Source organism: Ovis canadensis, chromosome 22 (genome assembly GCF_042477335.2).
Source record: "Ovis canadensis isolate MfBH-ARS-UI-01 breed Bighorn chromosome 22, ARS-UI_OviCan_v2, whole genome shotgun sequence".
Classification (NCBI taxonomy): domain Eukaryota; kingdom Metazoa; phylum Chordata; class Mammalia; order Artiodactyla; family Bovidae; genus Ovis; species Ovis canadensis.
This window is the reverse complement of record NC_091266.1, coordinates 32,765,134-32,777,649: the sequence shown is the minus strand read 5'-3', so window position 1 is coordinate 32,777,649 and position 12,516 is coordinate 32,765,134. Positions and strand designations below refer to the sequence as shown.

At 41.8% G+C, this 12,516-nt stretch overlaps 1 protein-coding gene across 9 annotated transcripts in view; it reads right to left on the bottom strand.

Moving 5' to 3' along the window:
- CC2D2B (coiled-coil and C2 domain containing 2B) overlaps positions 1 to 12,516 on the bottom strand; it is a 206,286-nt gene that overhangs the window by 140,704 nt on the left and 53,066 nt on the right. For all 9 annotated transcript variants that reach the window (XR_011252233.1, XM_069568146.1, XM_069568145.1 and 6 more), the window contains exon 2: positions 6,351 to 6,478. Coding sequence is in view for 7 of the 9 variants with exons in the window: in XM_069568146.1 (XP_069424247.1) it covers positions 6,351 to 6,478 (128 nt within the window). In the remaining 2 variants the exon portion in view is untranslated. The remainder of the gene's footprint in view (positions 1 to 6,350; positions 6,479 to 12,516) is intronic.

Sequence of the window (12,516 nt, the reverse complement as noted above, 5' to 3'; positions counted from 1 at the left end):
CAACAGACAATTGCTGAGTCACATGAACGAATGAGGGGAGTTAGAACTATATTGTCCCTAAACTCCTTCCAGTCCTAAAAGACGTGAATATACCATGGGGCTGAGTTCCATCCCTCCCCCACAACAAAAACCCCAGAAGTCAGGTAACATGGGCTACAGCGTGAATTAACTCTTTATGGTTTCTTCACACATATTGGTCCTTCAGAATCTTTCTTAAAAGCCCTGTAGTTTTAATGGTAACTTCAGCAACCTCATCGCTCTGTTTCTGTGAACGCTTTAGAATAAACAGAGCTTGTCCTTTTGAATGACTCTAGTGCTCTGTAAACAAATCAGGTCTGCATTAGCTACAGGGATGCTGGAAGCACCTGGAAACAATTAGGGACCATTTTCTTCTCTTCTTTTTTCTTTAGCTGGAGTTACTAGACCTTTAATACAAACTGCAGTTTTGTTGTCTATTATTTTTATTTTTTAATTGTGGTAAAATACACAGACCCTACAACTGACCAGGTTAACTATTTTTAAGTGCACAGTATGGCATTAAGTACATTCGTACTATTGTGTAGCCATCACCACCTCTCATCTCCAGGTGTTGCTGCTTTTTGTTGTTTTGTTTTTAAATCCAGTGGAATGAAAATACTATAGTTATTTTCCAAGAGTATTTGAGGTTGAAGATTGATGCAAATTCTTCCAAAGTCTCCATTAAAAAAAAAGAAAAAATCACAGGCGCTGTCCTAAAAGATAGCACTTTAGTTCCCAGTGACAAAAGCAGATGCCCAGCACAGGTTAGCAGCAGCTGGAAATCTTGGGAGCACCGGCTTCAGTGACCACAACACACCAAGAGCTGAGGGCCTTTCCTTAAACTCATCCCCAAAGCAGTGTGGACAGCTGGTCTCCACTGAGAGCTTCTGATGCACTGGGCACTCTGATAAGTGAGCTGGCAGTCCTATTCCATTTAATCCTTACAGCCATCTTCCAAGTAGCTATTATCACCATGTTACATATAAGGAAACTGATGTGCGGAGAGAATTTGCTTGCCAGAAGTCTCAAAGCTAGCAAATGGCAGATCTGGGGTTGAAATCAAAGCTGTCTGGCATTCCAGGGAAGTGGCAAGTTTTAATGAAGGCTTTGGACAGGGTCAGTTTGGTGCCTTAGAAAGAAACGTGTGGGGTTCTGTGTGTGCCAGAATGTGCAATGCTTGTGCTGTAGCAATATCCTGACAGGTCGATAACGGCAATTTAGGAAGTGGTGAGCCAAACAGACCTCAAAGCTACCTCCCCACCAGGTCCACAGGACAAAAACACTTTCCCAGGGGACATTTAGGTACAGATAATGATTCTTCAGTATATTAAGGTCCCAGTTTGTTTGCTTTAATGTGGTCACTGCATATTTACCCAGCAGCAGTTCCCAGACTTTAATGTCACGAGAACGGCCCAGGATGCCTGTTATGTGTGTGGATTCCTGGGCCCTACACACTGGAGGTCTGAATTATGTAGGCTCTGGGAATGAGGATGCGGAGCCAGGACCCAGAGGGCATCCTGAGGCAGAGGCCTGCCTCCCACACTGACAAATTCTTCTGTCCTTCTTCACATCCTCTTCACATCCAAGCAGGGAGCCCACTCTACTCACTGAGTCAGCAAACTTCTGTGAGGCCACCCCAGTCAGATGCTGTGCTGGCTGTAATTTAACATTTATTCTGTTGACAGTTCAGTTAATGATCGTCTCTTCCGCTAGACTATAGCTTCGTGAGGATCAGGACCTGGCCAGTCTTGCTCACTGCTGTATTCCTAGGGCCTAAAGCAGGGTAGATGGTCAACGACTATTTATTAAATGAATGAATGGAGTGAAAGGTTAAGACAATATTGATATATGCAAAGATGAATGAAACCCAGTCCTTGCCTCAGAATGCTTACAACCTGGGTGGCTGGGCAAGTAAGGCCATCAGTACAAAAGAGAGTTCTTGTGTTTTGTGAAATATGGTCAGGCATGAGGCAACCACTTTCCAACCAGGCTGAACCCAAACTGGATCAGGCAGGAAGATGAGAAGACTGGATCTTTGGAACTGGAGGGCTAACCTGAACTGGGCTAGAAGAGGGCAAGTCAGATGGGAAGAGGCAGGGAAAAGATACGTGGTGATTTGTCACCAGGCAGACAGGCTGCAAAGATGATAATAACACATAAGTTGCCAACAACAAGGGTGTGTGGTGGGCCAGTATCCTGTTCTGCACTTCACACTGCGTTTACTTTATCCCGCTCAAGTCCTACAGTAATCTACAAGATAGCAGTGATCAGCTCTGTCTTACAAATGGAGAAACTGAGGCTCAGAGAAGTTATGTCCTATCTCTATAACAGCAGAGCTGAGGTTTAAACCCAGGTGGTATGAATCCATGGCCTCTGCTGTGTTGCACTCCAAGCAGACAGAATTAATGATCCCCACAATAAGACAGGGATGAAGAGTCAGGAAATGTGTAGAGACAGCCGAAAGCCTTCCCGTTCAGAAGCATATGGCCACCATCCTCTTTAAACAGAAGCATGGAGAGATTGTTCTCAACATGACATCCAAGGTGTTCCATCTTTATCTTAAAAGGTCCTCTAAAGAATCTAATGATAAATAATTATGAATAAATAAATTGGGAAAGGAGTATGTCAAGGCTACTTATTGTCACCCTGATTATTTAACTTAAATGCAGAGTACATCATGCTTGGATGAAATACAAGCTGGAATCAAGATTGCCAGGAGAAATATCAATAACCTCAGATACTCAGATGACACCATCCTTACAGCAGAAAGCAAAGAAGAATCAAAGAGCCTCTTGATGAAAATGAAAGAGGAGAGTGAAAAAGTTGGCTTAAAACTCAACATTCAAAACACTAAGATCATGGCATCTGATCCCATCACTTCATGGCAAATAGGTGGGGAAACAGTAGAAACAGTGAGAAACTTTATTTTGGGGAGCTCCAAAATAACTGCAGATGGTGACTGCAGCCATGAAATTAAAATATGCTTGCTCCTTGGAAGAAAAGCTATGACCAACCTAGACAGCATATTATAAAGCAGAGATATTACTTTACCAACAAAGGTCTGTCTAGTCAAAGCTATGGTTTTTCCAGCAGTCATGTATGGATGTGAGGGTTGGACTATAAAAATAGCAGAGTGCTGAAGAACGGATGCTTTTGAACTGTGGTGTTGAAGAAGACTCTTGAGAGTCCCTTGGACAGCAAGGAGCTCCAACCAGTCCATCCTAAAGGAAATCAGTCCTGAATATTCATTGGAAGGACTGATGCTGAAGCTGAAACTCCAATACTTTGGCCACCTGATGCAAAGAACTGACTCACTAGAAAAGACCCTGATGCTGGGAAAGATTGAAGGCAGGAGGAGAAGGGGACGACAGAGGATGAGATGGTTGGATGGCATCACTGACTTGATGGATATGAGTTTTAGCAAGCTCTGGGAATTGGTGATGGATAGGGAAGCCTGGCTTGCTGCAGTCCATGGGATTGCAAAGAGTCAGACATGACTGAGCGACTGAACTGAACTGAAAGGAATCTAATCACTAAGATCTGGTGGACCTCAGTGTCTCTCACAGTATCTCCTTAATACCGTAATTCCATGGCAATGCCTTAGTTCCAGCCTAATCTGCCTTGTCTACACAACGTCAGGAATATCCTACCTGATCTCTCTTCTAATCTGCTCTCCAGCCAAGAAGAATCTCAGAAACACAATCTGCGCCCCACCTCCCTTTTGCTTCCCAGGTAGCTCAGTGGTAAAGAATCTGTCCACCAACACAGGAGACACAAGAGACGCAGGTTCTATCCTCGGCTTGGGAAGATTTACTAGAGGAGGGCATGGCAACCCACTCCAATATTCTTCCTGGAGAGTTCCATGGACAGAGGAGTCTGCGAGGCTATAGTCCATGGGTTGCAAACAGTCAGACGCGACTGAGCACACAGGCACACACCCTTTTTAAAATATAAGCAGTGGTTGACAAGCATGACTGCTCATTAAAATCACCTGGGAAGGTTCTAAAACATACCCCCAAAGATTCTAACAGACCCAGGGTAGAGTCCAGAAATGAGTATTTTTAAAAAGCTCCCCAGGAGCCAATCTTGAGCACTGCTACAGCTGAATGAGATATCCATCACTGAGCTAGGCATACTCAGGTGGAAGTCTCCTCTCCCACCATTCTTTCCTGCCCTATGTTCAATATTCTAGCCATGATGAACTGTTGGTGATTCCCCAGGATCATCTGTTTATTTTCAGCTGCCACTCTGCAACAAATGGTATGGTCTTTGTCCAGAAAATGTCCTAGCTCACCTCCTGTCAGACTCCTTAGTGTTCTTCATTACTTGGCCCCAAGGCCACCTCCTCCGTGAAGTCTTCACATGACCAGGCACAACTGGTGACTCCTTCCTCTGGGCAGCTGTAGCACTACACCTATATTCACACGTCTCTGTTGTTCTGAAACTATGTGTACAAATGACTCTCTCTCCTACAAAAGGGTATCACAACAGTGATGCTTCAGATAACTTTGGTGGCCACTTCATGCTTTTTTCTAGCTCAACCTGTATCTTACCTCTCTATTTCTTCACAGAGTCTTCTCTCCTACTACCTCGTAGTCCCACACAGCCCCTCTGACATATGCATAAACCTGGAAGTGCCAAGGAGCTAACCTCTGGGGCAACCCTTGACCAACAGGGATGAGAATGCAGGGATAAATCCCTAGAGCAGTAATTCAGAAGTGCTTTCTCCACAGCTCTTCAGAGGGTTCTAGTGGGATTGGGCCAATCATACTACTATAAAGATTCACTTTAGATGACAAAGACCTTGTTCCATTTTTCCAGGCCAACACAATAACACAGAATCACAACAGTCTTGAAGACAACCATCATGAATGACAAAAAGTCATCCATGACCACAAGTATTCACTGAGAACACAGAGCCTGAGTCTGTCATGGATTTTGCCTCCTAAGCCATCTCCCTCACCAATGATGCAATAATGGACATATAAAAAGGTCAAATCAAGAAGGCAATCACATACTTTTGGAGCTGGTAAACAAATAGCACAACCAAGATGTCATGAGGCTTCAATTGTGAGTGAAGTTTAGCCAAGAGAGCCAGCATCACTGAATATTTAAAGTCAAGAGACCATTGACAGTGAGATAGTATCAGCCTTCAGTGCTGACAAAGGGACTGCTGTGCACAGCCCCACTGAGTTAAATGTGTGTGGCAAACAGATGCCAGTGTAACATCCAGGCCTCTGCTATAGAGCAAATGATTTGAGAAAGTGGCAGTAGTTTCAGAGGCCTGGCATATGCACCCATCTTTCCAGGCTCAAAGTTTAGTATATTCAAATGCAAAAATATATATACTTCTGCATATGTATTTCAGGGTTTCCATAATATGTCACTGCCCACACATATGTATGTGTTTATTAGTACACTGGTCTCTGGGCCCTTGAAGATTTATTAACTATAATTCAAGTGAAAGTTTAAAATCAATGTATTTACAATAAAAACTTAAACTTACTGTATGTTTTTAAATTAATGGCCTAAATAATGAATATATTACAAGGTATTAGTGAGGTATTCATGTCTTTGAAATTGAACTTTGATTAATTTGAAAGGAAGCAGAAATAAATCACAGCAGAGTTAATGACCCTAATTATTTTTAATGATACACACACACACACACACACACACACACTAGCTCTTCAAATGTGGAAATTTCACAAGAAATCTATACATCCACGAGTTCATTTCAAGTTACTATATTCAACACATGTATGTGGTCTCCAGGGACTTTTAAAAAAATTGATCTTTAAATTGATTTCTTTTTAATATTTTAGACATGAGGAACAAGCCTTCGCCAGAATCTTTGACTTCCAAAGTGCTTCATACAGAGCTGTCTAGTAAAGTTTATTATTTTGTGATAATAATGGAGTAAGAACAAAGAATGCAGTGTTCAGTAAACAAAGAGTTCATTGTTTCCACAAGGAAACAAACAGTAGGAAACAGAGACAGTACTGGAGTTATGGAAACCAACAGTATATCACAGATCTGGATGTGGTGAACAAAGCATTTGTCTCTGTTAAAATACAGATTTAATCAGTTTGCTGAACAATCGTAAAGACAATTATCTTTCCACCTCTAATTGATCCAAGGCATTCTCTCCTCCAGAATAAGCATCCGCTACCATTTTACTCACCTAGTTCAATGGAGACTGACTTGCTCCTGGGCTTCCAGAACCTCAACTCCTACTGCTCTGATTTACCATAACTCCCCTTTCCCTCTGCCCCATCCAGGGACCCTAAAACACATGTACACACACACACATACTCAGGGGTTTGAGTTACCTTAACATTTTCTGGCAGTGCTTTGTTCTGGGTCAGCCCCAGAGCGAGCAACGCTATCACAGCGATGATGCAGGAGAAACCAAGGATGCTCAGTATGTTTTTAGAGCAAAATACCTTCAGTTCAGATTCTAAAATCAAAAGAAGAAGAGAAAACATCAGTAAGAGATGACCAGACATTGGTTTTCCTCCCCTTTCTGTATGGCCTTGTGCTGGCTTTCTGGAGACAGCAAAGAAGATAAAAGGTGAACTTTATCCAAGAGGCACTTGCAAAGTAATTGGGTAAAAGTTAAAAAACAAAAGTATGTGTCTGTACTGTGATGAGGGCCAAAACTGAGTGAGTGGCTGCGGTAAGGAGAATGGGCAGAATTAGGTCAGTGATGAGATACAAGACAAGAAGGGAAAATCCCAAACTGGCAGCTTGTTTACTGGGTCATATAGATCTACCTATATGGACTTCCCTGGTGGCTCAGACCGTAAAGCGTCTGTCTACAATGCGGGAGACCCGGGTTCTATTCCTGGGTTGGGAAGATCCCCTGGAGAAGGAAATGGCAATCCACTCCAGGACTATTGCCTGGAAAATCCCATGGACAGAGGAGCCTGGTGGGCTGCAGTCCATGGGGTCGCAAAGAGTCGGACACGACTGAGCGACTTCACTTCACTACTTCACATAGATCTATCAAGGTTAAAGCAAAGATGGCTTTCCTCATTTTTAAAATCTACCAAAATATGAGCACAGTATTAAAAAGTATTCAGAAAGTATCACCAAACAAACATCAAAGTCCCTCTGCTTCATGACATTTCCTGGCTTGACCTTCAACTTCAACCACCCTTACATGTTAAATAACTGTAGGTAATAACATAGGGACTGTGGAGTTTTAAAGATTTCATCATTTGTATTATTTTATCTATCTTGTAAATACTATCATCATCATCACAGGCCATAAAAACGTTCCAGAAGGAGAATTCTATAAAGGGCAAATTTACTTTGAGCAGGATAAACAGAGCCTGCGGCAGTGGTGAACTCTCATCCTTCCACTCTAGCTTCCAAAACTATCCCCAAACCTTTTCCTAAGCCTTTGGGGAAGAAGGACGGGGTCACGTTAAAGAAAAAAAAAAGGCATGTGGAAATGAGATGGGCTCTCCAAAATAGTTTGCACTTCTCTAAGACAGAAGGCAAGGGATTAAAGCAACTGAAAGAGGAACTTGAGTCCCCTCCTCCTCTTTCCCTCTTGCTCAGCAGCGGCAGCTGCGCCAACACAGGAGCTCCTCCTTGAGCTCGTGAGCACAAGCTTGGACTTAATCCAAAGGGTGGTGATTGCTTGGGTCTCCAGTCTGCACCTACCTCTACAACCTTGAATCAGTCTGTTTTCATCAAGCCAAACAGTACAAAACTTAGGGGGGAAAGTTCCAGCAACACCATTATCTACTTCTTCCAAACAAAGGAACAATGAATGACATTCACAATAAATGAAATGTCCCCCTCCTCCCTTCCCAAAGGAATCTCAGTTTTGTTCAGATGCCTGCCGCTCCCCCAAGCACCTCATACACCTCCTGGGAAGGGGCTGACTGTTCTGCATAATCTTCCCTCTCCAGTAACTGGTTCAACAGTGGGCACATACCCCCAAAACAGCCTGTGAGACCCTGGAGGAAGACTGCTGGGACAAGCCTAGGAAAAGAAAGGAAGCATTCTCTCTTCTTCGTCAGACATGGTCCAGCCAATGATGGTAGAGCAGAGAGATGGAAAGAATTTGAGTTCTTGAAGCATTTTGAGCTGCTGAAACAACTTATCCTGATCTGATCCTCTCATGAGACTCAAGCTTTGATCCAATTAGAATGATGATTTAAATACCTTGAAGCTAAAACATCCTGATACAACTGTGACAGGAATGTCCTTTTTGCTGCCAGGGCTGGGGGATCTGGAAAAGAGCCCCTTAGCTAATTTTACCTATCTTGGTTCCCAAAGTGGTGATACTGACAAACACAGCTTATAAATAGCACGTGTTTTAGATGAAAAATTATAAATCTAATCTAAAAATTGCACACTGCAACAATAATTCTACTATAACAGAATTGTGAATACTCCCTCAAACTGTTCAAAAGGTCTACCTATTCTTTTGTTTCTGTAAATATGACAATTTTGATTATTTCATTTTCCTTTCATCCATTTGGGTGTAATGAAAATGACCAAAAAGGTCCCTGCTCGTTGGAATTGGCATCTAGTTGGGAAGATAGATAAGTCAGAAAAGAAGTCTGCAGATAAGGACTCCAGGTCATGAAAAGTGTGGAGGAGAAATTCAAACCAAGAAATGTTATAGAGTGACTTGCAGCAGAGATGGGGTGGGGAGATGAGACTAAGGGTCAGGAAAGGCTCTCTGAGAAGACGACGTTTAAGCTTAGACCTTAAAGGTGAGAAAACACCAGTTATGAGAAGGAGAAATAACATTTTAAGAAGAGGAAGCACAAGCTGAAAAAGCCCTGAGATGGAAAATAGCTTGAAGTGAATCTGTTTCTTCCTTTTTCAAATGAGAATATTTACTAAATCATTATTATCACTGAACAGTTGAAAGTGTACTTTTCCAGGGAACCCTCCTACACTGAGGGTGGGAATATGACTTGGTGCAGCGACTATGGAGAACAGTATGGAGGTTTTGCGGAAAAATAAAAATAGAATTACACGGGGAGCAAGACCATCCCCAAGAAAAAGAAATGCAAGAAAGCAAAATGGCTGTCTGAGGAAGCCTTACAAATAGCTGGGAAAAGAAGAGAAGACAAAACAAAGGAGAAAAGGAAAGATATACCCATTTGAATGCAGAGTTCCAAAGAATAGGAAGGAGAGATAAGAAAGCCTTCCTCAATGATCAGTGCCAAGAAATAGAGGAAAACAATAGAATGGGAAAGACTAGAGATCTCTTCAAGAAAATTAGAGATACCAAGGGAATATTTTATGCAAAGATGGGCTCAATAAAGGACAGAAATGGTATAGACCTAACAGAAGCAGAAGATATTAAGAAGAGGTGGCAAGAATACACAGACGTATACAAAAAAGGTCTTCACAACCCAGATAATCACGATGGTGTGATCACTCACCTAGAGCCAGACATCCTGGAATGTGAAGTCAAGTAGGCCTTAGGAAGCATCGCTATGAACAAAGCTAGTGGAGGTGATGGAATTCCAGTTGAGCTATTTCAAATCCCAAAAGATGATGCTATGAAAGTGCTGCACTCAATATGCCAGCAAATTTGGAAAACTCAGCAGTGGTCACAGGACTGGAAAAGGTCAGTTTTCATTCCAATCCCAAAGAAAGGCAATGCCAAAGAATGCTCAGACTGCCACACAATTGCACTTATCTCACACACTAGTAAAATAATGCTCAAAATTCTCCAAGACAGGCTTCAGCCATACATGAACCGTGAAGTTCCAGATGTTCAAGGTGGTTTTACAAAAGGCAGAGGAATCAGAGATCAAATTGCCAACATCTGCTGGATTATCAAAAAAGCAAGAGAGTTCCAGAAAAATATCTTCTATTTTATTGACTATGCCAAAGCCTTTGACTGTGTGGATCACAGGAAACTGTGGAAAATTCTGGAAGAGATGGGAATGCCAGACCACCTAACCTGCCTCCTGAGAAGTTTGTATGCAGGTCAGGAAGCAACAGTTAGAACTGGACATGGAACAACAGACTGATTCTAAATAAGAAAAAAAGCACATCAAGGCTGTATATTGTCACCCTGCTTATTTAACTCATATGCAGAGTACATCATGAGAAACGCTGGGCTGGAGGAAGCACAAGCTGGAATCAAGATTACCGGGAGAAATATCAATAACCTCAGATATGCAGATGACACCACCCTTATGGCAAAAAGTGAAGAAGAACTAAAGGACCTCTTGATGAAAGTGAACGAGGAGAGTGAAAAAGTTGGCTCAAAGCTCAACATTCAGATAACAAAGATCAAGGCATCTGGCCCCATCACTTCATGGCAAATAGATGGGGAAACAGTGGCTGACTTTATTTTTCTGGGCTCCAAAATCACCGCAGATGGTGACTGCAGCCATGAAATTAAAACACATTTACTCCTTGGAAGAGAAGCTATGACCAACCTAAAAACAGCATATTAAAAAGCAGAGACATTACTTTGCCAATAAAGGTCTGTCTAGTCAAAACTATGGTTTTTCTAGTACTCATATATGGATGTAAGAGTTGGACTATATAGAAAGCTGAGCACTGAAGAATTGATGCTTTTGAACTGTGGTTTTGGAGAAGACTCTTGAGAGTCCTTAGACTGCAAGGAGATCCAACCAGTCCATCCTAAAGGAAATCAGTCCTGAATATTCTTTGGAAGGACTGATGTTGAAGCTGAAACTCCAATACTTTGGCCACCTGATGTGAAGAGCTGACTCATTTGAAAAGACCCTGATCCTGGGAAAGATTGAGGGTAGGAGGAGAAGGGGACAACAGAGGATGAGATGGTTGGATGGCATCACCAACTCAATGGACATGAGTTTGAGTAATCTCTGGCAGTTGGTGATGGACAGGGAGGCCTGGCGTGCTGCATTCCATGGGGTCACAAAGAGTCGAACACAACTGAGTGACTGAACTGAACTGAACTGAGGATCCCACAATCCTACTCCTGGGCATATAATCCAGAGAAAACCATATTTCAAAAAGATAAATGCACTCCAATATTCATTGCAGCACTATTTACAATAACCAACATGTGGAAGCAACCTAAATGTCCATCAATAGATGAATGGATAATGAAGATGTGGTATATATAATGGAATATTACTGAGCCATAAAAAAGAACAAAATAATGCCATTTGTAGCAACATGAATAGAATTAGAGATTATCTCACTAAGGAAGGAAGAAAAAGACTAATACCATATGATATCACTTCACGTGGAATATAAAATATGGAAGAAATGAACCCATCTACAAAACAGGAACAGACTCACAGAGAACAGACTTGTGGTTTCAAAGAGGAGGGGAGAAAGGACAGTGACGGTTTGGGAGTCTGGGGTTAGCAGCAGCAAACTGTCACATTTAGAATCGGTAATAACAAGGTCTTATTGCATAGTGCACGGAACCATATCTAGTCTCCTGGGATAAACTATACTGGAAAAGAATATTTTTTTAAAAAGTATGTATTGTATAACTAAGTCACCTTGTTGACCTTGTAGCAGAAATTAGCACAACACTGTAAATCAACTATACTTCAATAAAAAGTAATTTAAAAAAGAAAGAATACTTTCCCACATTTGCCCAGCTTTTGCAGTGATATCCATATTATTAGAATATATTCAAGTCTTTCATCACATTAGTCTTATCGAAGATATGATAACAAAAAGGACTTAAATCAGAGAGGAAATTTAGGAATTTTTCAAAAGCTGTATTATCAAAAAAAGAATGACTGTTTTTCATGTGAACTAAGTTACTTAGGAATAATTAAAATACTATGCTTTCTATGAACTATGCAGATAGTTTTCAGAAGTCATTATCACATGGGAGGAAGCCAGGTTCTTAGCAAGTGGTTTACCAGATGTGGGGGCTTCCCAGGTGGCTCAGTGCAGTAAAGAATTCATGTGCAATGCAAGAGATGCGGGAGACACAGATTTGACCCCTGGATCGGAAAGATCCCCTGGAGAAGGAAATGGCAACTCACTCCACAGTATTCTTGCCGGGAGAATCCCATGGACAGAGGAGCCTGACAGGCTACAGTCCACGGAGTTGCAAAGAGTCAGACATAGACTGAGCAAAACAGCAGACATGGGGGTCCAGAGGTGGGCTTATCTAAGACATCTCCATAAAAGGGAGCCACTTGTCCTTCTTCCTAGGCCCCAGAGCTCTTTCAGATGTCGTGTCTGCTACAGTCAAGTTCATACAGTCAAGTCCATAATAGTATGGAAAATTCACAATGACTGTATCCCCCTGAAAAGCTCCTCATTTCCCTTGTGGATAAAAGGAACGTGGTTTGTAACATACAATGTAAAATTATATTTTAAAAAACAATTTCAAGAAATATTTTTACCAAAAATATCTTAACGATGAAGTGTTATATTGCTTTGAATTTTCCCACTATCCTGAGTAACTTAAGACTGCCCCTGCCCTCTTATTCCCTTCCTGTCACAGGATGAATGAGAAAGTTTCTCTGTTTTGGCTAAGAGCCA